The following is a 25,008-nucleotide window of genomic DNA, read 5'->3' on the forward strand; positions in this document are numbered from 1 at the left end:
CCCCCTTCACCGCATTGGAGGGCCCCCTGCTGGTGCCGCAGTCAGGACACTGGGACCTTTGAACCTGGCCATTCATGGCTCTCCAGACCCTGGTTTCTTCTTCTGCAAGGTGGAGATAAGAATTGTATTTCTGCATGAGGCTGTGTGAGGGTGATGTGCAGGGTGCCTGTGGGATGGACTGTAAAGTCGTGCTCGTGGTCGTCCCCAACGCTGCTGTCACTAGAGCTGTGGAGTGCTCCCAAGGGCCCAGACGACCCAGCAGGGGCTCCAGGCCATCGCTCGGGAACCTTGCAGGCTGGGTGCACCGAGAGGCCTCCGGGTGTCTTGGGACTCAAGACAGGGCATTTCCCAAATGGGAGAAGACTTTTTGGGCTCCTCACGTACAGGGGTGCCAAATCGGGACGGCAGGCGCTGTTCTAGACTGGGATGGCATCATTGGTCGTATGGGTCCGAGCTGTCAGAGGCCTTCCCGCAGCCCCAAGAAGCCCCGGCGAGGTCAGTGGGAGCGGCGCTGTCGTGAGCGGCTCACGCCCTGCACCCAGTGACAGTCTCCCGTCTGCTTAGACTCAGCGTTTCCAGGTCTGCAACCTCCTCTCAAGGGAAGTCCTTCTAAGATTCAGCCACCAAGGTCATGTCCACCTTGTTCACAATAGTAAAAACCGGGAATAACCTAAGTGACCTCCCGTGGGAGACCCGCTAACCAGAGGTGACATTACCCCATGAGAAGTAAGCACCTTGCAGCCAGGACAAGTCACGTTGTAGGAGAATATTGAGCAACGCGAGAAGAAACTCCTAACACTTGGAGTGGAAGGCCAGGCCAGAGAGCACCCACTTACGCACCGAATCCACACGCACGCTTGCACACACACACACGCACGTGTGCACACCTATATATGACACAAACACTCATCCTGGTGTTGGGACTTAGGAATGTTTTCATTTTCTTCTTTTTAAATCTACATTTTTCTAAATAAATATATTTCTTTTTTACTTTAAGAAAAAATGTAGGGTTTGTGCATGTGTGTGCGTGATTTTCTTTTGTTTTGTCTGGTTTTAAAGAAGGAGACTAAAGCCACACAGACCGAGGCGCCTCCCCCGCGGTCCCCCTGCTCGGGGCACTGGCCACCCAGCCGTCCAGTGCACAGCGAGCCTGGTCTCACCGGCACCTCCCACGTGTTTGGAGGACCAAACACGGTTTGGACCCCGAATAGCCCTGCTGCCTCCAGGAGGGGCGGAGGCGGGAGGCACTTGGCGATCGGGCATGAGGTCTTCCCAGGAGGACGGGGGAGAAAGACCAGCAGTGTCCGCTCAGCGGGCTCGAGACGGAGCAGGTCAGGCCAGCAGATAAACCAGGGACTGGAAGGCCACGGGGTCAGCTCAATGAAGGGTCCCTCGCTGAGCAGGGTCCCTCAGTTCCTCGCTTGGGTTGGAGATGCTCTCCCGAGGCCAGGCTTTCAGAAGGAAGATGACCAGTATGTGAACTGGTCACAGGCACTTAATCAAATAGATAAATAAAAACTCCAGAGGGGTCCAAACCATTCCATCTGCTCTCCTCCACCCTAAGCACCCCTCGCACTGTAGGAGCCTGACTGCAAAGAAAAATAATGTGCTTTCTACTCTACTGAAAAATAGCAAGAGGAGATGAAATATTTTTATAATCTGAGTTTGCTTTCAGCTCAAAGTAACGTGCGTGCCCCAAACCCGCCCCTGTAGGCGACCGGGAAAAGTAAGTCCGGGGACATTGGCTCCAGGCGTGGCCTGGGCTACGTACAGTGACGGCCTTTGGAGACCAGGCCCGGCGTTCTCGCCAGTCCATCTGCAAAACCAACTGCCACTCCCATCGTGTCCGTCTCTGTCTGGGCTGGGATCATGGGGGACTTGGAAGACATCCCTGCAAGGTGCCCGCCAGGGGCGCGGAAGAAGGATCACCCAGTCGCTCTGCCCACACCCCCGCCCCTCCACGGTCTCTGCCTCTTCCTTCTCAGGGCCGGGAGCTCCTCGCCTGTTAGATTCCGCCCCTTGCTCCCACCCAGGGCCCCTGAGCAGGGAACATACTTCCAGCCCCCACCTCTCGACAGCAGGGGGTCTGGTTAGAGGTTCTTCCTGCCACCAGCAGGGGTCTTGCCCCGCTCTGCTTTTCCCACCATTGATCTCAAAAACGGTGGTGGCCCAGAAGGAGGTGGCCTTCTCGAGAACGAAGACGAGGACCCCCGTCCTTGGAGGGCACAGCACTCACATCGAGGCCTCCAGCGAGGTCTCCCCACAGCTCCCCTTCCCACGGAAAATCCCCAACTTCCCATCTGAATGTGGAAGGGGCCCTGCCCACCACCCCCCTGCCTTTCACTGTGGGGCCTTACAGCACAGGTGTCTGATGAAACGTGGGGTCAGCAAGAGTTGTCAGAAAGGGGGACCGTTGCTGTGGGGGCGCAGGCTCCGGGGCTCCCCCAGCCCCGGCAGGCAGCATCCAGTCTGTGTGAGCTTGTCCGCCAGGTGGGAGGGGGCTTTGGGTGAGAAGTTTCTCCAGTTTGGACCCACGGCTCGCTCTGAGCTGAACGTGGAGCCCAGATTCAGGGCCCAGCCTGAGAGCAGGGCCGGGAGCGGGGCTCCCATGAGGAGAGAACAAATGGAAGGGAGCCAGCGCTTTGTTGGGGGCTTGCGGGCTGACCATGGTGTTTGTCCCCGGGGCCCGGGGCCTGGACGGCCAGGCTCGAGGGCCCGCTCAGGCTGCTCAGAGCGAGGCGCAGGCCGGCGCTGGACGAAGCGCTGCCCACCTGGGCCCGCTGCCCGAGGGGCTCGAGTCACGCAGCTGCACTCCCTGGGGGGGCCGGGGGGTCTCCAGGCCACCGTGTGCTTACTTCACTCTGGGTTAGAGCGTAAGGGACTCTTCCATCTTCCATCTTCGGGAATAAGTCGAACAAACTAGAAGAGCAAAGGTTTTGCTGGGTTTGACACTCAGTCACCAGCAAGAAGGAAAAACATTTTTCAAAAAAAAAGCATTCTCTTCTTCAGGTTCAAAGCACCACGCCCGACAGGCGGAGCGCCGGCAGCCCGCATCCGGCCTTGCTGACGCGGTTTGTTCCAACGCCGGCGCGGCTTGAGCACGGCCTCTGTCTCTCTGCACGAGGACCCCGCGGAGCCACTGGTGCCGGGCCACGGGGCCACGGGGCTTCCTGCGGCTGGCGGACCGAGCACGGCCGCCCATGCCACTGCAGCCACGCATGGCCGAGCCAGAGCCTGGAGGTTTTCACTCTGGAAACCGGGCCAGGCTTCCGTGTCCACAAGTGTACAAAATGGAGCTAATCACAACATCTCCTGTGAAATTTGGGTATTGCTAACAAACAAAAACAAAACAAAAAAACCCCAACCCCCCCCTCAAGTGGCCCTTTAATCTTAGGGCATTAAAATTTAATCACAGCTCTGATTGCATAGAAAGGCAGCTCAGGGGTATATTTTCACCTTAAGGTCTAATAATTTAATAACACTCACTTGAACCTGCATTTGTAGCAGACTTTGCTCTGTTTTAATACCATGTTGCTTTAAATAGGGTCCATTTTTAATGGGGGCCAAATAGTCTATTTTTTGGTTCTCTGCTTTCTTCTGCAAACCACGGGGCATGAAGGAGCTTCATCAGCGGCCTTTGAAGAACAACAAAGCCATAAACATCATTTCTATCAGACAATGAAAATCACCTGATTGAAATCTTCTCTCTCTCTGTTGACAATGGTGTCACCTCAAGGATTATCACCAGCCTTTCTCGGCTGGTATCAGAGACTATGCCGTACAGAAATTCCTACTTGTTCAGAAAGCGGCTTGGAGGCAAACCCTTCACATAAAACGTCAGCAGTACATTCTGACTCTTCGGGTGCCAGCCGCGCTCTTCGTGAAGTTTGAAATCGGTATTAATATTTTCACTTATCACTTACAGGATCTCTCCGAGTCTCAGCCGTGCTTAATTAGCTGGCATTGGGCATCCGATGCTCCATTATGCACCCGGCATTCCTTTGATATTGGTTTATGAACACCCCCGACAGGAGGAGGACGCTCCCGGCCCGTCTGCTCCCAGGCAGGCAGGCGCGCCTCCGAGCTCTGTCATTGCTCGGCCGAGTGTGCGGGCGGCGCTCGCCCCAACGTGGTTGCAGGGAACGCGGTGCTCTCCAGCCTACTGAAGTGCTCACCTCCCTGTATTGGCTCCTACTTTGTGCCATTATGTTTTGGGGGATACGGTTTCGACCCACAATAAGACTTGTGTTTCGTAATAACGAGCCACATCACAATACAATTCTGAGAAGCTTCCAGCACAGTCTCCAACCTTGTTGTTTTCCAAGAACTTCTTAATGTGTTTTGTAAATATCTTGCTGTTATGAGGGAGACTGTTTTCTCTGTGTGTTATAATTTAGGGTATTTTTTTTTTCTTTCTTGAAAATCTTGAAAATCAAGAGTAAAGAGCACAGGAATGATTTTCTTCCCCCTTAAGGAATTACAGAAATTTCCAGACACATTTTCCTCTGAGATCTCCACCTTGGAGCGATCCCAGCCTCAGCTGACTTCCCTGTGTCCAGACTTCCTTTCTATCTACGTGTGTGGGTTTGCGTGTGTGCGTCTGTTTCTGTCCTCCCATCCGTCTCCTGAGCCCCCTGAGAATCCAGAAGGTGGACAACTGTTTCTGATAGTTCAGAGCCACCTCACACACTGTCCTTAGGAAGCCAAACCGGATTTTTCAGGTAATGTCCTTACAGACACATGAGCTCACAGTACATTAAATTTAATCACCATCTCCAAGAAGGGGCAGGTCCTGAAAATGGACAAAACCAGTGGGCTGTTCCCCTCAGCAAATACACATTCAGGGCCGGGGGCAGCTAGTCCTCGGGGAGAGGACATTGTCGTCTGCTGCATCTTTCCCTGGGTAACTCAAGGGCAATGAGTGTCTATGATTCCATATTCCAGTTGTATCCAGCTCATTTGGTCTTTTATCTATTTAGTTCCTTGCTATAAATATAGGCAAATAATCTGAGGAATTCGGGAAATGTATAAAGGGGCAGTAAGTTATAGGCAGAGAATCATAACAAAACGTGCACTTGTACCCAACAGGTATTGCGACAATTTAAGATCATTGCTAATTGCATTTTGGCGTAAAACTATGCAACATGCTATTGGGTGGGTGTCAAGATTTAAGATTAGCTCATTTAAGATTAGCTCGAAAATGTGTATCAACTCTTAAAACAGGCCACAGAATCACATCAAAGAATGGCTTTTTCTCATATTCCAGTATAATCTGAATTTTAAGAATGATAGCTTAAAATTATTTTATTTAGATAAAGCCATTCCATATATGAATAAATACCAACCCAAGCAGAGAACTAGGTAGAACAAATATAACCAGCTATTGACTCTATTTTTTTAGGGCTTGTCTTAGTAAATAAAGTATTGATCTCTCCCATTTGGGACTTTGGCTCAATTCCCCTTCCCATCCTCGGTGAAATGGATTCATTGGTCTTGGCTTATTCCTAGCAAGTAGTAATTCACGTAACAAAATACAAACAGAGCATCTCAGCCAATTTGCTTTCTCGTTATGAAAGCAGACTCCCGAAGTCTTTCAGGGAGACTCCAAGAACCTGTCTCATAAAAAAGCACAACTTGAAACCACTGCCCTGCAACGTGTCTACTCTCCCCGTTATTTTAACGAGTATCACAGCCCCTGCTTTTTTTTCCTCCAGGAAATCTTCTGACCCAGAGTTAGGCTGCTTTTCATTGACTCGGAGAAACTTTTGTGCCACACTCTGGGTGTTGCCTTTTTCATCCCCCCCAGGCTTCTTGCTTTGTTTTGGTTTTGGTCAATAAACGTCATTAAGAAGGCAGGGCCGAGGCTCACAGGGACGGTAAAGCAAGCAACTACTGTGTCTCATTATTGTTCATTAGCAAACGCAACACAGCCTGACCTCGCCCTACAGGGGAGCCCTAGGAATCTGCAGCCCTAAGAAAGGCGGTGGATTGTGTCTACCCCCCCTCCATGTGTCATCGGTAACTTGGTAAGCTGCAATATTTACATGAGCTTAACAAGCTGGAGCTGGGAAAGGATTTCTGGAAAGAAAAGTAGGTGAGTCATGAGCTATCAAAACTCCTGGAAGAGACAAGACTATCTTCCCTGGGAAACAAGAAACAACTGAAAAGGCGTATTGGGCGAAAGCTTCGATGTTCGCTCCAGTCAAAGGTAGCGCATCACCCCCCCTCTCTGGGGGGGAAGGAAGGCGGACTCCTCATGTTCGCCCAGGTTGTAAGCAGGAGCCCACGTTCTTCTGCGGCGCGTGCCCAGCATTAGCGGTGTCTGTCTCTGAGCATCGGTAACAATTACCAGTGAGCGTCTGGGAAGCCTGAGGTCAGACGTCCACAGTCACACATGTTCCGGCTCGGGGGCACCTGCCCGCCTCGGCCTCGGCCAATGTTCTTGTGAAGGAATCAGGTTCCTGGGCGCGCGCGTACCAAGGAAGCCCAAGTTCGGGGGACGCGTATGACTTGCTATTTGAAATGCTGGATTGATCTTAAATAGACAGGGTTACATAAAGATGTAGAGACTGTTGTAAATCCCAGTCTCACTACCTGACTGAAAGACGGTGCTAATTATTCTGAGATCCTGTTTCCGTTTCATATCAGATGCAGGTTCCCTGGGCTACAGTACGTGGGGTCTGTCCTCGCCAAGCGGCTACAGATGCCTCCACACATTGCGTGCCTTTCAGTTTCCCCAAATAAACGAGTGACATTAATTTAAAAATCTGACTTCCAGTAAGAAGTGGGGTGACAGAAGGAGAAAAGTGGAAACTGCTTGCTCTTCATTTTGGTAAATGTTCCAAAGTTTCAGAACCACCCCCTCCCGGAAGCCCCGGCTGAGTGCTTTCTAGGCAATGATGTAACACATGGCAACATAGTTTTTGCTCTTTGGGGGCAGAATTGATCTCATCCTACCTAGCAAATCCTCACCACCGACAACGAGCATTTCTTTTTAAGAAGAAGTGTGTAGAATGCGCCCTGACATTTTAAATAATTTCAGGCAGATTCCACCGAATGTAAATGTAACAGAGACAATGAACTATCCCAGAGCAACATGATTACTATGACCTGGTAGTAAGTGTGGTCAGTAGGTGACTTCTCACAAGGTCCCACCTCCCCTCCATGTCCACACCAACGAAAACACCCAAACTGGGAGAATAATAGGTTAGTTAGTAGTAAAATAAACACACTGACTGTTAGCTGGGAGCCTTTTTTTTTTTAAAGATTTTTTATTTATTTATTCAACAGAGAGAGAGACAGCCAGCGAGAGAGGGAACACAAGCAGGGGGAGTGGGAGAGGAAGAAGCAGCCTCCCAGCAGAGGAGCCTGATGTGGGGCTCGATCCCACAACGCCGGGATCACACCCTGAGCCGAAGGCAGACGCTCAACCGCTGTGCCACCCAGGCGCCCCAGCTGGAAGCCTTTTAAAAAACACACACACAACAGAGTTTGCAGCAAAACAAAACTTGGTCATTGGTGTTGTGTTTGAAGAGTACCTGATGTGATACTCAATCGAATTTCTGAATCGTCCAAATTCAGAAGGTGTGCGTGAGAAGGGCCGCCGTCCCGCTCGCTATAAAAACATTCATTATTTTTGACACATTCGATTACATTTTAGAGATTAAAAAGTTTTTAAACTTAAGGTTTAAAGCTGGAAATTTGGTTTTCATTCCTGATCTCAAGTATGTTTGTTTCTTTTATTGACACCATATATATCCCAGAAGACAGAGTCTGGAATTTGTGGCAATATATTTTCTTAATTTCACGACCAATAAAGTATTTAAGAAATCAAGTTCTTATCAAATGTACTTGTAGACGTGCATAAAATATACCATACACATTGAGTCCTTATTTCCTTTATGAAAATGCTTCACTTCTTTATTACCAAGTTAAATGCTTTACTCCCAACCCTGTCTGCACCAAAATCCACAAAGGAAACTTGTTGTCTGCATTCCTCAGCCTCCCCTATAGAAAGAACCAGGTTTGTCATGATGCCAAACAACAGATTTTCAATAAAATGTCATACATGAGACAAGATGGTATAGAGGGGAGACAGAAACTTTCTTTTCGTGAAGAAACATAAAGATGTGAACACAGATGTGGACCTGTGGGCCATGGCTTCCCTCCTCACCACCTGGTAGGACGGGCAGCCTGGAGCTCAGTTTGCTTCGCAGAGGTTCCACAGAGATCTGGGGAAAAAAAGTTACACGGTATCACTCTCACATTTAATCACAGTGCATGAGTCACTAACTTTCTGCAAAAAACCCACATTTTTATGGAAGCACATTTAAAAAAACTTGTTTATTGTGGAAATTTTCAAATATACACAAAAGCAGAAAAAAGGGTATAATCTACTCCCTCGGACCCCAAACCTGATCTCGACACCTGTCAATGCTCTACTATTCTTATTCCATCGTCCAGCATTTTTTCCTGGAATATTTATTTTTTTTAAAGACTTTATTTATTAATTTGACATAGAGAGACAGCCAGTGAGAGAGGGAACACAGCAGGGGGAGTGGGAGAGGAAGAAGCAAGCTCCCAGCAGAGGAGCCTGATGTGGGGCTCGATCCCAGAACGCCGGGATCACGCCCTGAGCCGAAGGCAGACGCTTAACGACTGCGCCACCCAGGCGCCCCTTTTCTTGGAATATTTAAAAACCAAAGCCCAGGGAACGTACCATTTTGCCCATGGCCTTGGGAGTATTTGAGAAATGCTTTAAATGGGGGCACAGCACGCTTGGCATTTAACCCAAGGAGCAGAGAGGCAAGGGGATGCCCGGATACTCACTCCTCTTCCAACTGGAAGCAATTAATGCCAACTCTCTTTAGAAAGGCTATGGACTCTTTTAACTACATCATTTATTTTAAATAGGAAACATACTGGCCTTTGAAAGTAATCATTTGGCATGTTAGAATTCAATGCCACCCTTAGTGAAGGGTACACAAAAAGGTAAAAATGCTTTTCCTTGAAATGTGGGCTAAATATGTCAAGATACTTGGTACCTTATTCCCTGTGTTGCGTTCAGAATGATCGTGTGACAGATTCATCAGTCTAATGGTTTAAATGTTGAGATTTACTATCAGAGCAGAAGACACGTGTATCCAGAAGACATTTCTGTACCTACATCTACCAGCTACCTCCTCACCCTCCAGCTAACGGAAGCCCCGCAAGCCTCAGAACAGCCACGCATCCGTGGTCTAGACTGCTACGTTCTCTACCGTCAGTGGAATGTGGCTACACTTTTTAGCATGCCCGGATATCTTATTAAGATTTTAAAACACCATTTTGACTTCAAGACATTAAAACGACAATCTGGGGGCGCCTGGGTGGCACAGCGGTTGGGCATCTGCCTTCGGCTCAGGGCGTGATCCCGGCGTTGTGGGATCGAGCCCCACATCAGGCTCCTCTGCTATGAGCCTGCTTCTTCCTCTCCCACTCCCCCTGCTTGTGTTCCCTCTCTCGCTGGCTGTCTCTATCTCTGTCGAATAAATAAGTAAAATCTTTTAAAAAAAAAAAACGACAATCTGGCAAAGCCTGGGTCATGTGCCACAAAATATTCCATCAGGAAACTCTAATGAGCTCACTTTTGGTTTTTTGCCTAGGAAAAAAGCCAGATTACGTGTGGGGTAGCCCTGCTCCGTCTCACACCCCGAGAACAGGGTGTACTTGATAAACTTTTATTTTATGCAGCGAATAAAGCTGCAGGGGCCCCACCAACCCATCTGCGACCCTATCGTCTTTCACTGAGCTTTTCTTTACTGATTCAAAAGTGGCACCTAACGTTCGTGAAAATCCCTCTGATGTGTTATTTTTAAATCCAAACGGTCATCTTGAATGTAACTGATGTCCCCTCCATCATCCCCTGTGTATCTGTTTGCGGCCGGGCGGTGGGGGCACCATAGAACCCTAATCGTTCAAGAGTCCAGTGTTGATTAAGGAGATGGGAGGCACGTTCACAGCGCAGACACGTACCGCATCGCCCCGACGTGCACTTTAAACACCGTACAATTTTACGTCAACTATACCCCAAGAAAGCTGGAGTTTCAAAGTCCGTGAATGTGCCCTCATCTGTTCCCACGTAATTAGTAAAAAATTAAGTGAAATGGTCTACGTTAAAGAGAAAAAAGCAAAATTCATGTCTATACACATTTAACAAGCACAGGAGCACACGTACACACATATATAAAGTATAAAAAGGGACTCGCTTTACAATTAAACCTCTCGTTCTAGAAATATCTATTTAAAGAAGTTCTGTCCCTCACAGCAGCCTGTAGACATTTTAGCAGACCTCAGTAGTGTCCTGCACGCAGCAGACGCTGGCTAGCGCGTTACTGGTTGTCGCTGCTTCAAAGTATCCAGTACGCGCACACACACACACACACACACACACACACACACACGGCCATATCTTCAAAACATCCTTAACCATGGAGATCAATCAGAGCAAAGTCGCTGGACAACAGAACGAGATGAAGTACTCCCTCGACGGGACAGACCACGGCCGCCATGCTCTCCCAGGACACCTGCTAGACGCGTGTATACATTACGTCGGAAAGCACCGGAGTTTCTCTACAACGTGAGCGTCTCACCTTTTACACGGTAATCTGAAACCATCCCAGTATGTTAAAACACACGGCTTCTCTGTTGCCGTGGTCATCAAGTGTAATGTTTCTCATTGATGTGCTGCGTCCGCCTTTTCTGGCAATAATTTTTAAGTTTGAAAAAACTCCAGCTTGTTATGGGGTGTTAACTGACTTCCACAGTAGGGACCCTGGCGGGGGGCGAGTCTGGCCTCGTTTTAGGATTAACGTACTCGCAGTTTTTAATTTATGAAACTTAGAACATCCATAAATAGGTTTCCCAGAGAAGCACAGCCTGGAAAGACTCTGTCCAGTGCACTGGGTGCAGTCATGAGGAGGCGACCCTGTGGGGTGGCCAGCGGGAGTTCTCAGATCTGAGGCACTGACGTTTATGTCTATAGTGTAAGACGCCACCAGTTTTTAAACAATCTAATGCTATTTAGAATTAGTTATCGAATGCTTTACTTTACACCAGCAGTCCTGCATGTATCTTAGGTTTCCCCCTTATGTTTGCATTTTCTCAGGGTTCACGTTAATTTTTATTTCCAATTATCAATATGCAAAAGGAGCAAAAAGACAATATTATTGAACTGAAGTCAAATTGCTGCACTTAGGAACAGAGTCTTTCCCCCAGGATCTTATGTTTTGGGTCAAGGGCTGCTGTGAAGACTTGGTGAAACTTTCTCGGCCCCGCTATAAGACCTGAACAGGTGTTTATAGAGCAAATTAGTTGGATTCGCCCTTGGTGATTATGACGAGTTCAAACTCTTTGTGAGGAAAAAATAGGAAAACAGATCTTTTCGGATCAGCCGTCGCATTTTTGCTTGTATCTCCAAGCATAGGTACACGTCCGAATTGTTCAAAAAACTTGGAAAATACTTTCTTTGGAAAATCGTGGCTATGCACTATTGATGTGAATTTCACAAATTGCAACATTACGTAGCTGAACTCCATGAAAAAGTTCTCAAACTCCTGAACAGTCCTGACTGGATCATTCCACCGTACTCTTCAAACTCCCAGCCAAACTGGATCTTATTATTATTTTTCCAACTGGATTTTAAGCAGAAAGCAACCCCATTATCTACTGAGAGTAAGAAAACTTTTTCCTGTTAACTTTCTTGTTAATAACCTTTGATGACATGAATATTTACAAATGTGCAGTAACTTATAAGGACTTTGGCACTAAATCTGATACTGTGGATGCAGGTATATTATACTTTATTATAAATAATTGCTAAAGAGCTCAAGCTTCTGCAATGGCATAAAAATACTCCCAGAACTTTAAATCAGTCTTCATGTGTATTGTTCATTTCCTCAAAGATATCTGAAAAGACTGCACAACTTGGGCTCCATTCTAGTAAATGTATTAAAGAAGCATTACAGTGACACCCCCTAGAAGGTTCACACTCCACCAAACAGGTGGAAAGGCCAATGGTGGTAACGTGTTTCAGCTTTGTATAAATCAAGTTCTGGTAATTTTTTCTAGCTTCTGAGTGTGTGTGTGTGAGAATATGAGTCAAGTATTATTTTCTACCCTCTGCCAGAAAAGAAATTTTTTTTTTAAGAAGTGGGTTTCTGGGAAATGAAATTGAAAAACAAATACCGAGCACCCTTCGCAAACCAGCAAACAAAAAACCCTTTCCCAATCTCGTACTGAATCAAGATCTCACCCTCTGCCAGTGTAGGCACGTCATAAGAGATTCTCCTTCCTGATGCAGGATGGAGACTCCCAGCTCTCCGAGTTTGGGAAGAACTGCTCTGGATCCACCCGGTTCTAATGAGCATGTGCTCCTTAAACATCTGGAAGTGGAGTCCTCCACACTTCCTTGACAATGCGAGGCACGGGAGTGCCAACCAAGAGCCCGGGAGCCCTGTGGTTTTGTTTGTTTGTTTTCTCTCACTTGGTGTCTTTCTGATTCAGTGGCGAGGAGCCGGTGGTGGCAGGGAGACAGCAAGGCGCTTTGAAAAAAAGCTGGCGCAGTGCAGGGGGAGAGGGGGTGGGCGCGCAGAGGACACATGTTACATCCGACACAGTACCTGCATTCTCAATGCACATCTTGTCAGCGAGGTGGTGTGCCTCCTGGGCGATAAGTGAGAAGATTTCATCCTCATGCTCCTCTATTATGGCTTCGCACTGCAAAAACGGAGTCACAGCGTAGGTGGACGGACCCGCACGCACGGCGCCTCGTGAGAAGCACTTACCAACATTTCCTTAGCTGAAAGTAGAAAATCGTGTGGCCAGCGTGGCCCGTTTGTATTAGCCTCTTTGGTTTAAGACATCCTGGCATGGGATCCGCCCTTGCCCCAGAATGTTAACGGCATCGGCATCGTTTTCCTGGGACTTAACCAACTGATTAGCCGTGTTGAAAGACGAGGGTGAGGAAGGAAACTAGTTCTTTGTGTTAGTCCCTCTTCCTTAAATTGGAATGCGAGGACTGGGAAGAAATGGGTCTCCTAGGTGGAGCTGAAAAGTCCTAGCTTTCTGGTTTTGTTTTTGTTTTTTTTTAGAACCCTTTAAAGAACACAGCTCCTTGAAATGGTTAAGCCCGGTTCCCTCAGATTTAACATAATAATCCATGTTGTGGTTTTAAAACAGAGTCTGAAGTGTGAAAACAATTAAGCTTTCGCAGCCATCAAGACAAACCCACCCTCAATTTCACTGTGGATAACATGCTTGACAGTTACTTGGGCAAGTTTCTTTTCATACCATTAGAGATCCATTCATAATTTCACTCTGCTTCTACCCCCAAATCTAACTTTTCAGAGAAGAGGGAGCCCAAATTTGCCCAGGCATAAAAAAGACCCTTAATTTCTAAGTGAAGTATGTGTCTGTGTTAGAGACCCACAAGGTTACGGTTTCAGGAACTGGGAAGCTACAGGAGGGCATTCACTCAACACTTGCAAATCATTTTCCAAGTTCATTAAGCAAGACTTTACAATTTTTAAATGGCATTTAAAAATATTTAAATTCCACTGTAATGTGTTTATTTAAAACCTGTGAAATGCAAGCACACTCACTCGCTGCAATTTCTCTTCCACAGTACTTTTAACCTGGAGTTATTGCCTATACTTTTTAATTAAAATGAAATCTTCAGAAGTCAGCTAAAGCCCTTATTTCAGGGTTTCAGCATGCCTGACATTTTGGCCAATGTGTGAACTTCATACATTTTTTAAACAGGCTTTCCCATCAGTTTGTCTGATTCAACAGCGTTAAGTAAAGTGAAATATATTGGAATATATTTTGCCAGGCACATTCTAGCAAGCTAGAGGCCAGCCTTCATCTAAAATAAACACTATACTGGACGGAAGTTTGGCAGTAAGCCAGCTATCATACCTAAGCCTTTGTTTAACTTAGTTTGTGCTAAAATACTTGAATTAACTCAGGAAAGAAATTCTCTCTCTTCTGTGAAGCCTGAAAGGGGCGGGGGGGGGGAAGGATGATGGATGTCACTCTTCCTCCATCATTTGGCTATAAATATTTGAAAGCGACATTCATTTTAATTTGGATTGTAACCTCGGAGCCACGACCCCTGATTCCTTTTGTGGGAACCTGGAAGAGACCTCCTTGGCCAGAGGACCCACAGGGACCCCTCCCCGAGCCCCACAGCACAGAAACAGGCAAACTGTGTCTCCAAGTCCCTGGGAGCTGCAACAGCACTTTCTGGAAAATGTCTCCTGTCTCCAGAGCCCCGTTAGGTGTCTCACAGGCAAGTTCCTAAATGCCTGGTCAACACTGAAAAAGCAGGACAACAAAGCAAACACATAACATTTTAATGTCCAGGGTCTTGAAACTCAACAACCCAAGCAAACAGCGAAAAGGAGTAACCAAAGTGTTTTCATGGCACCCAGGATTCACCTGCCAGGAAGAGAGCTTACCGCGAATTTCAAAGGTCTGTAAGCATCAGAATAAAAAAAGAATTTTTTAAATTCTTTGTATATTTTGTCTCCTTTCCTCGGGGCAAATCTCTTAAACGCCTTCTCCTTGGTCAAGGGGTCTTCTTCCAGCTTGTAGTCGTTCATCCGCTCGCACACTCCATCCAACAGGTCTGTTAGGAAAGCCTCCGAGTGGGCTAAGGGGATCTGTGAAGACAACACGGGCGGGGAAGCTGTCTTCCTGCGCGCAGGGTTCGAGAGCTCGCGCTGAAGGCAGATGGAAACACCCGCCACCCCAAGGACGCCAGCAAGCGGGACTCTCCTAGGTGTCTGGCGCACAGAATTTAAGAACTTAGCCCAAAAGGTGCTTTTGAAAAAGTGCGGATGTTTGAAAGTGGACAGAAAAAACCCTATATTCAAAGTAGAAAGTACACTTACACAGGTCATCATTTTTCAAAGTCCCCGGACATGCAGACTAAGGCACTGAGTACAGAACATGGCTGTGATTATTTACTTGCAAAAGAGAGGGAGAGGGAGAGAAGGGAGAGAGGGCGAGAGGGAGGGGGGGGGAGAAAAGGGGGGGAAGAGAGAGGGAGGGGAGAGAGAGAGACCTGGAACCAGGAGAGGACAAGGGGAGGACAGGGACGGATGGAGACGCGGCGAGGCAGCGCGCCCCTCCATTCCGGACAAGTTCGGCGCAGCCAACAGCGGCGCCCGGGGGCGCGGGTCCTGGGCGCGGGTCTCCGGCCGCGCGCTGACGCCCGCGGGCGCGGGGGGAGAGGGGCGGGCAGGGCGGCCCCGGGTGCGGCCGCGGGCTCCGGGAACAGCTGGTGCCCGTCTCCGCGCGCCCCGCTCCCTCCGGAATCTGGCGAGGATTCAGAGGACCCGCTGGCCACCACCTCCGCCCGCGCGGGGGTCAAAGAGCACCCCTCGCCCTTGGTAACCGAGACAAAAACTCGGGGCCCGTCTAGACAGGTCAAGGTGCAGGATGCTGCGTCCCCGCGGCTCCTTCCGGAAGGGGGCGGGGACCCGCCAAGGGCGCCGCGGACGCGCCGCGGCCCGGCCTCCGCGGGCTTTTTCCCTCTCCACCCTCTGCTGATCAAAGTAGGAAGTTTGCATGACAACCATGGTGAAAGGGGCTGAATCACAAATGAACTCGATTTCTGCGATGTTGATCTATCCAGACTCCATTGTCCCCTTTCAGACGCAGTGTGAACCCTTCCGGTGCCGGCGACCGCGCGGCTTTGAGGCGCGCGCTCCGGGCGCACAAAGGGTCCCCGCGCCTCCCGCCATCTGGCCGCGGGTTCCCGGGCGAGCGCAGCGCCCGGCGCGGTGGCCCTGCCTGCGCCTTCGCACCGCCGCTCCCGGGGGAGGCCGCTCCGGGGTCCCCGCCGTCAGCCCCCACTCTCCGGGAGGAGTCGACTCTGTGACATCCAGGCTCACAGAAACGTGGACGGGGAAAGAGCCAAAGAAAAGCACCACTGATTAACTTCCCGCTGCCCCCACCGTGTGCACGGTAATGATGTCCCCCCTTATCTCCCAAAACTTGATCCGAGGTTGATTCTTCCAAGGCCCACGCGCTCACTTCTCGCAGTTAAATCTTTTATTAAAATATCCCGCCGCATTTATTTGTTCACGAAACCATCAAGTTTTTAAAAACTCCCGGGTGTGTGTGTGTGTGTGTGTGTGTGTGTGTGTGTGTGTTTAATGTCTCAGTCAAAAGACCCTAAAGGAAGTGGCTTAAAGTGCATTCTGAATACAAATTGTGTTTTACTTACACTTTTAGTGATGCCAGTCGAGCACTGATAGTTGTAAACAAACGGTGATACATGGGTTAACAAGCAAACCGAAAATCTGTGCTATTAACTTACAGGAGCTAAGGATTAAATTTGTACTGCGTCTGCAGGTTATAAAACACAGGTCAATTCTTAATCACAGTGCATCGAGCTGATCACCAGCAGAATGAGGAGGGTTTTTTCCTGCCCTGCGTGTGCCGTCAGCGTATCGCCATAGCTGATACATTTGGGATGGGCTCGTGGTACTTTCTGGATGTCAGCAAATCGGCATTTTACTTCCCAGTGACGAGCAGACTCTTTCACCTAAAAAATCTAACTGTAACTGAGAAATCCACGCTCATTCCCCTGCCTCCCCCCTCCTTCCCCCATCGAAAAGTAAACAGGGCGGGGTGGTAATGTCGGGAGGGCAGGGGTCTGGCCTGGAAGAGCCTGGGGAACCCTCAGCACCACCCTAATACATCCCAGTATTTCACATTGACTTGAGGCCGCTCTGGAAAATGTTTTTTTTTTTTTAATTGACCTGACGTCCTGAGCTGTGTGCAGAGATCGCCGAGCAGCTCAGATGTGAGCAGACCAGAGGTTAATGGGCACAAGACCCCCACAACTTACTTTTGAGATGCTTTTTGTTTGTTTCCGGGGCTGGGAGTTTTTAAAACAGTCCCCACATTAAAACTTTCCACAAAACGGGATTTTTTTTTTCCATTTTGAGAGTGTAAATTTGCATGTCTGAATATACGAGTATGGTGCCTATTTTAACACTAATATGTTGTAGCAAGAGGTCAACACGTGAATTTTGTTGATTTTATGAGTGTGAAGACGAACGGGCTTTTAAAAATGTCACCAGCTGGCTCTTTTGAGTAAGCATTCTTGAATAGTAGAAAATGTGTGCCAGCACATAGCTCAGAAAATGCTTCATTACAATCTGCACCAAAAACAAGAAGGAAAAACACTCAACGGAAGATGACTGGGGGCTGTTTTCAGAAGATTTAAAAAAATAGATTTTAAAATCTCCATCAAAGCATCCAATGTTATGACAAAATGCTAAAGAAAAAGACGCTTAAGCATCGCAGCTCTTTCCACGTTCGCTAAAACGCACACGACTGGGGTTTAAAATGAGTCCTCTTAGCCCAACGGCCTTCGGGAAATTTAAAGACTGTTCATAGAATAATTGGGCCTTTTTCTCCCCTCAAAGTGTTTTGATTATAAGAGTGCAATAAGTATTGAGACAAGTGGAATAAAACGAAGTCTTTCTTTCTATACCAGGAAGGTTTTGAATGGTACTTGTCAATAAAGCAACTCCTATTGTAATCTTCGGGGAGGGCTGTCTCCACCCTGGAAGGACCGGCTCAGAGATACTGGCCTCATTACAATATGAATGGCAACGGCCGCCATCATTGCAGCAGGAGAAAACCCGGTTCCCTGGCAGTTTTCTTATCACCGTTACTTTTCCACAAGCGCTCGTCGGTCTGAGTTATACGTGCAGAAGCGATCCGTTAAGACTTCATTGTCCACGAAGTAGACCCTAACTCCTGCCATTCTGAAGCCTACCTACAGCTCTGAACCCTGCGGAGTGTACGTAGGGTCTGTTTCCTTTTTCCTTCAGGCTTCTGACCATGTGCTTGTTCTGCGAGCAATGAAATGGGGGTGGACGGACCTACCCGTACAGGAAAGCGGAGGGGGGGGGAGTAGCTGGAAGTTTTGGCTTTGGGTTCTCTAGAAGACTGGAGAGAGGGGTTTATTCCAGACAGCCCGTTACAGAGTGCCTCCCCTGTGCGTTCAGTACTGTGTCTCTTCATCTTGTAGCGAATTTCTTGCTTGATGGCTATCACAATGAGGCAGGAATACAATTACCTTACAGTGTACAATTGGACGTGGAAACGTCCTTGTGGTAGCTCGGTCTTTTGCATAACAGTCTGGCAATCTCAAATAAATCTCACTTATCTTTTTCCTCGGATATGAAACCAGTACTTAACCTGCTTAGTGACTGATAATTGATTCCATATTGATGCAAAGATTCTCTTCCTCGAGGTTTGGTTAATGTAGAAATTTTAATTGCATTATAGCAAATATTGCATCTAGCTTAATCACTAACTTTTCATCCATAAAAATATTGAAATCACTTCTGATATTAGTTAAAAGTCAATATTTAGAAGTGAAAATTCAAGCCTCCTTTGCTCTAGGCTACAACAAGGGAAGCATGAATTCAGAAACTTGTAAGATGATGAGATATATAATTAGCTTTTATGTTAATTGACTGCTATGAGTTTGTTGTATGACACTTCTTCATATAATATGCAAATAGCATTGACTGTTTAGTTTTATTAGACAATATAATTAGAAAGCTAAAGGAGCTCATTGCGATGAGGAATGATACAGCCTGACAAATCTGACCGTGTTCTGTGCATCAGGAGAAGTGAATCCCATCTGGACTTAATCAATAACGGAGATTTTAAGTAGCCTTTGTTTAGGGAACTAAAGCCAGCCAACAGACCACAGAATTAATATGAGTTTTTCCAGTTACCATCAATTCCATGTTAAAACAGGTGAATTTCTGCAATCAATGAAACGTTGGGGACAAAAATACAAAGATTTCAGCACGATTTGCCACAAAGACGCAGTCAGTTTATGAAAATAACATCAACACTTTGCCTTCCTTAATTTGAATAGTGAAGAGTCATTCTTATCATTTAAAATAAAACATTTTGCAAGTGCCTCCTGCTGTTATTCTTGGACATCTTACGTTATAACAATTAGATGATCAGGTTGTGAGCAAAATAGAAATAGGAAAAAAGAACAATGTGACTTGGGGGGAAATTTTCCTAGAATTCGAAACTGTGAAAGTTTCAATCACTTTTTTAAAAAAATTTGGAACCTATTTCCAACTTCACAGTGATAAACAGAATCAGAGAAAAACTGCATCGTGGACCATCATTGATGAGCTCCAGATGGGCTCATTGAACTCAATTTGACTTTCAGCTACAGTTAGAAAAACTTTCCTTTCGTTATCAGATGCAAACTTGGCACTCACATTTGGTTTGCCCATTCTAAAAAGTATTCTGTTCATCTTCAAGAAAACCTTTAATTTTCACGCATTTTAGGTGAAATGGAAAGAAAACACATTTATCCACATGAAAATGTCACAATTTTTCAATCTTTTTAAGGAACCCCCGAAGCAAGGGCTCTGGGCGCCCCTCCCACGGTGTGTCCCTGAGCTCTGCCCTCCTCCGGATGCCCCGGAAGGATTTTGCAGATGAAAGGAAAGAAAGGAGCTAGAAAAGAGCGTGAAAGGGCAGAGGCAGCGTCACAGAGTAAGATGTGAATCTGTCCGTTCATTCAACACGCATTTATTGAACGCCATTACGTGTCAGACAGGTCATTCAGGTGGTTTGGAGGGGGACTTCTCGGTGATTCTGAATAAAAATTAAGGTGCTGGGAGACGATGGGCCTGGTAGAGGTCCAGCAAATGCTGATGAACGATAATGTGGCTCCTTTCCGTCGGTGGAGCTGAAGATCTCATTAATACAGCGTCTCCCTCCTTCTTTTACAGCTTCCTGCCCTCTCCCCAAATCCGCGTGTCCTTCACCATCTCGTAGCCGACAACACGACAATCGAGTGGCTGTTTCTAACCAGCTCCACAAAACACTTTCCCCAAACAGAGAAGGTGAAAACTCAACGTTTGTGGAAACTTTTGTGGCATTTCCCAACTTAGTGGGCAAACGGTAAGATTTCCTTAGAAACGCGGGCGAGCTCAGAGGAAGAGGGACAGATACCCGGGATCCCGAGAGCCCGTGTCGTTCCTTCTCCGCAGATGTGGCGATGCGCGCACGCTGGTTTCCACGGACCAGAAACACAGCGCTGTTTTCTTCAAGAACGTTTTTAACAGAAAAGGTAACGTATTCACTTGATTAAAAAACAATCCAAAAGGAGCAAAAGGGCAGAGTCAAAGTGAGGCTGATACCCCAGACCCTAAGGCCCCACTTCTCCACCAGCCAGAGACCTTCCGCGTGCATATCCGTACGTGTGTGTGTCTGCATGTGCACACGTGTCCGTGCATGCATACATATGGTTTTGTGTGCACACACGTGACCGTGTGCACACACATACACGGGACCATGGGTGTGCATACACGTGACCATGGGTGTGCATTTGGGAGTGCCCCTTGTCCTCTTTGCACACAGACTAGAGCACAGTGCACACGTGGTCTGCTGTGCCCTTTTTCACCTGGTGACAAGGGGGCTCAGCCGCGTCCGTCCCTGACCGGTCCCCGGACGGAGGCACACTCACGGTGGAGGCGTCGATGGGAGAAAGAGCAAAGGCACCGCACACCGAGCGCCGGTTCAAAGGAGGGGCTGCTGGCTGTCGTGAGCGGTGGCGAATCTCTGGAATATTTGTTAAAAATCAATTTTTAGAGTAAGTCTTACTTTATTCTATCCCCAGACGCCAGTTTTGCGTGGGATAAGGGGAGTAAAGTTTTTGCCGCCATTTCCTGAGTGAGGAGCTGGGTGTTGAACGGCGCGCCGTGGCCCAGACCCCGGGGGTGGTGGCTGTCACCGCAAGGCCGTGGCTCTCCACGTCTCCCCCCACCCCGGCTGCTGGACACAAGGGCAGTGGAGCTTGGAGACCTTGCAGCCAGCCCCCCACATGCCAGGGGAGGGGACAGACATGGAGAGGAGGACGGAGCCAGGGTCGTAGCCTGGCCAGGGGACGTCGCTGGCCGGACCTCGGGGGCAGGCTGTTTCCTAACTGCCTTCAGCCCTGGCCGTGTGCCACGCCCCCACTCAGTGACCAGGAAGGGGCACTCTGGGGCTGAATTGTGTCCCCCAAATTCCTATGTTGAAGCACCAACTGTCGGGACCTCAGAATGTGGCCTCATTTGGAGACAGGGCCTTTACAGAGGTCATGAAGGTAAACTAAGGACACTAGGGCAGGCCCTGACCCGACAGCACTGCTGTCCTTATACGAAGAGGAGGTCAGGACACAGACATGCAGGGGGACGACCATGTGTGGCGATAAGAAGACGTCCTCCACACACCGGGGAGGGAGGCCTCGGGAGGAGCCAGCCCTGCGCACTCCTGGATCTTGGACTCCCGGCCTCTAGAACTAGGAGACCAGGTTTCTGGTGTTTAAGCCCTGCCGGTCTTCGGCACTTCATGGTGGCAGCCTGAGCTGCAAATACAGCCACAGACCACGAGGTCCCCAGCCTGAAGCCTTGCCAGCCACAGCTCAAGCCCGTCGAGCTGAATATTTGCAGGGACAGTTGGGCGTTCAATGGCCAGACAGGCCGAACAGCTCGAGGAAACGCGGGCCCGGCCGAGCCATGAATACTGAACAGCACGAGGCACACACAGGTCCGTGCTGGTGCGCGTGCAGGGGCCCCATCTTCTCCGTTTGTCCCGCCGCTGTGCTGGGTGGGGAGAGCCTCCAAACACCCCCATTCTGGTCTGCCATGGCCCGGCCAGCTGCCAGCCTGCCCACTCGTCCACGGTCCTTGCCCGTAACACCGGGACCACAGTAACACGGCCCGTGCTGCGTCGGATCAGGCCGAGTGACGGAGGAAAACCCTTCTGGAGCCCGACAAATGGATGTAGGGTGCAATTCTTACCTCCACTTCGCTGGATGCCATTTTAGTTTGTCGGCGTCCTTCAAGTGACGCTGGTGTAAGGGGCACAGACCGAGTTCTGTGCTCTCTTTGCTGACAGGCTGGAGGGAGAGGAGCTGCCGTCCTTCACGTGTCCGGGATGGGGCCGAGCTCCTCGAAGCTCTCCTTGCCGCCCCTTTCCCCTTCCTGTCTGCTCAGAGCCGCGAGCTGCCAGGATGGCCATGTAGGCGCTTGGCACGGCAAGCGTGTCCCGGACGGGCCGCCCTGGGTCCCACAGCCCTGGCCTCCCCCAGCCGACCGCGTGCCGCTCGGCACGGTCTCAAGGCGCTCAGGCGGCCCGTGTGCACAGGGAAGCTTGGGCCGTGTGGCTCAGAGTCCCGAGGACGATGCGTGTGGTGGAGACAAGTGTGTTGGTGCCCAAGCTGCCGGGCTCGTCTCGAGGAAGCACGCCAGCAGAGAGCAGCGGAAGGGTGCTTTAGTGAGAGGTCTGGTTGAAGGGCTTGTCTTTAGAGACACGGTGTGTGATGGCCCGAAAAGGATGCCTCCATCCTCAGACCCAGACGGCACGCAGACGGCCCCTTTGGGAGAGCCGCATGCTCCCATTTTCTTGCCGAGGGCTGAGTACAGTGAGTCCCCGTATTGCTAATTAGAGAACACGCTTCCAGACTGGAGGTCTTTTATCGACATTCACAGAAAACTGAGAGAAGCGAAGGACGACAAAGGGCGTTTGGCAGCTCCTCAGCACCTGTCCTACGAGGAAGGTCTTTTATTGTACCCCACGGCCGAACATTCTCTAAGCCATTGCTTAGCTCCTTCTCTGTGGCAGTATTTTTCTCGCGCACAGTCTGACCTTCGCTCTGTTCTGCGGACCGACAGCAGGCGGGGAGCGGGTGCCACCGACCCCGGTCCCCTTCAGGCTTCCAGCCCCTTGGAACCTGGCTGCGGGTCCACCCGTGGCCCTGACCGCAGACCCACTCTCTGGCGTCGCGGTCTGGTGTCCGCGTTCGCTGGTGGCAGAGCGCTCCGTGAGCATTCAGAGCCCATCTCACAGCTCCTTGACTCTGGGTCGGCGAGGGTATCGCCCACGTGTAAAAAATAACTCCCCTCCGTGCATTGTTGTATATGCAGCATTCCTGCTGTTGGATTATTTTCTCGGACCATGGGTGTAAGCATGTGGTAACGAGGTCATTCCCGATACACACTTCCGCGTGTTTTATCGGCGACCCGGCTCTCTGTGGTCAGCCCGTTAAACCTGCGTGGGCTCATAACAGAAAGACATCTCTGAAAATCAAGTATGAGCCAGATCACTGAATTTCTCCAGTGGCTTCCCGGGTCCCGAGGCTCCTCAGATACCATAGGTCTTTCTCCTCCTCGTTCCAGCTGGAGAGCAGGTGGTGGAAGGGCCCATCGCTCAGATCCGTCGTGGCGGCATGAGGCACAGCCACAGGCTGGAGGCCCTCTGAGCACCGTTCTGGCGGTGACCACCAGCCTCCGTTCTCCTCGGCGCTGCTGTCACTGTGGCCTCTGCCATGTGTTCTGAAGTAGATGGATATGAGATTATTTTGCTCTGTTGGAACCGAATTATTTTTCCACTATTTAAAAATTATTAATCCCAAGAGATAATATTACATCTGTTCCTTCCCGATTCTCTGTGTATTTAGGTAAATATTATCTTTCTGCTAGTTAGTATCCACACCTTAGAAGATTACATTTCTAAATTGAGGGTAAGAAAGACTCCCCGTAAAGCTCCCGCAGAGAAGAAATCCTGGCCCATGGTTCTTGCAGTTCCCGGCTCCTCGGTGGTGGGTGCGACCAGCCTTCCAGGGAGGTCGGCGGCCGGGCCCGACGATGGCAGAGCACATTCACTGAGCTCTGTCCACCGAGTGCCGAGCTGGGGACGGATGGCCAGGACACGTGGTCTGTTCTAACAGGCCAGGTAAGGAGAAGGCGGGACGAGGCAGAGCCTGCAGGAGAGAGAGGCCAGCACGGCGCACAGCCACACCGTGACATTTGATCACGTGGCCCCTGACTGTTGACCACGTGCTGAGTGCTAGCTTGTGCGAGACACGAGGAGACGGCAGCAAGCAAGATCCAGGTGGTCCTTGTCCTCCCAGCCCGGGGCCACTGGTGGTCTGAGCCCCCCACCCGAAGTCACGCAGGGACCGTGTTAGCCTTGGGTGGAGCCCCTCGCCCCCGTGGTGCCGGGGTCCCCAGGCCACCACCTGTGTGTGTGCAGCCTGTGAGTCAAGACGGGTTTTCACATTTTAGAGTGGCTGAAAAAAATCAAAACAATCATATTTCGTGAGACGTGAAAATGAAACGAAATTCAGATACCGGTGTCGACAATAAAGCTTCATGGGATGCAGCACACCCGTCTATACACACCTCATCCACGGCTGCCGCCCAGCTACAGTGACAGAGGGGCCGAAGATCCTAAACCATCCACCGCCTGGTTCTTTCCAGAAGCCGCTTGCCCAGCCCTTCTCCGTGGACCAAGCCCCTCTGCCCAGGTGGTCTCACTCCTGCTGCCCCGTCGCCCCTGCCCACGGGACGTGCTCTGGTCTCCACCGCCCTGCCAGCATCGTTCTTCCCTTCCTAGATGCCAACAGCACTTCCCTCCTGGACGATGGGGCAGTAGTTCTAAAAGCGTGTCACACACACACACACACACACACACGTGGACACGTACGTGTACTCACATGCACACACCTGCACACACGCATACTTGAATGCACACACCTGCACACACGCGGACTTGCACGCACACACCTACACACACAAACACACGGACGCTTGTGCACACATACGTGGACTCACACGCATACACCTGCCCACACACGTACTCTCACGCACACACTTGCACACACGTGGACTCACACGCACACACCTGCACACACGCACACACCGTGAGCAAGCTGCTTCGCCCTGAATGGAGAGTAGAGCAGTTTTCACCCAGGCGTACGATGGTGACGCCTGCGTGCAGCCCCGGGGTGCGCCCTCCGTCCCTGGTCCTGCCCATCCTCCCCGGTCGGCAACCCCAAGAGTGAGGGCTCGTGCAAGGTCACAAACCAGTCTCTATGTGGAAGCCAGAAGACAGCCGGGTCTACCTGAGGCTCGG

At 49.7% G+C, this 25,008-nt stretch overlaps 1 protein-coding gene across 1 annotated transcript in view; it reads right to left on the reverse strand.

Annotated features, from left to right (window-relative positions):
* Positions 1-7,313: 7,313 nt before the first annotated feature.
* The window catches only part of CNPY1 (canopy FGF signaling regulator 1), an 88,374-nt gene continuing 70,679 nt past the window's right edge, over positions 7,314-25,008 (reverse strand). Inside the window, exons 6-8 of the mRNA XM_048213145.2 lie at positions 14,499-14,702; positions 12,660-12,756; positions 7,314-8,231 (exon numbers count right to left, since the gene is read on the reverse strand). Coding sequence (XP_048069102.1) covers positions 8,170-8,231; positions 12,660-12,756; positions 14,499-14,702 — 363 coding nt within the window. The 3' untranslated portion in view covers positions 7,314-8,169. The remainder of the gene's footprint in view (positions 8,232-12,659; positions 12,757-14,498; positions 14,703-25,008) is intronic.

The sequence above is a fragment of the Ursus arctos genome, unplaced genomic scaffold, assembly GCF_023065955.2.
Source record: "Ursus arctos isolate Adak ecotype North America unplaced genomic scaffold, UrsArc2.0 scaffold_3, whole genome shotgun sequence".
Classification (NCBI taxonomy): domain Eukaryota; kingdom Metazoa; phylum Chordata; class Mammalia; order Carnivora; family Ursidae; genus Ursus; species Ursus arctos.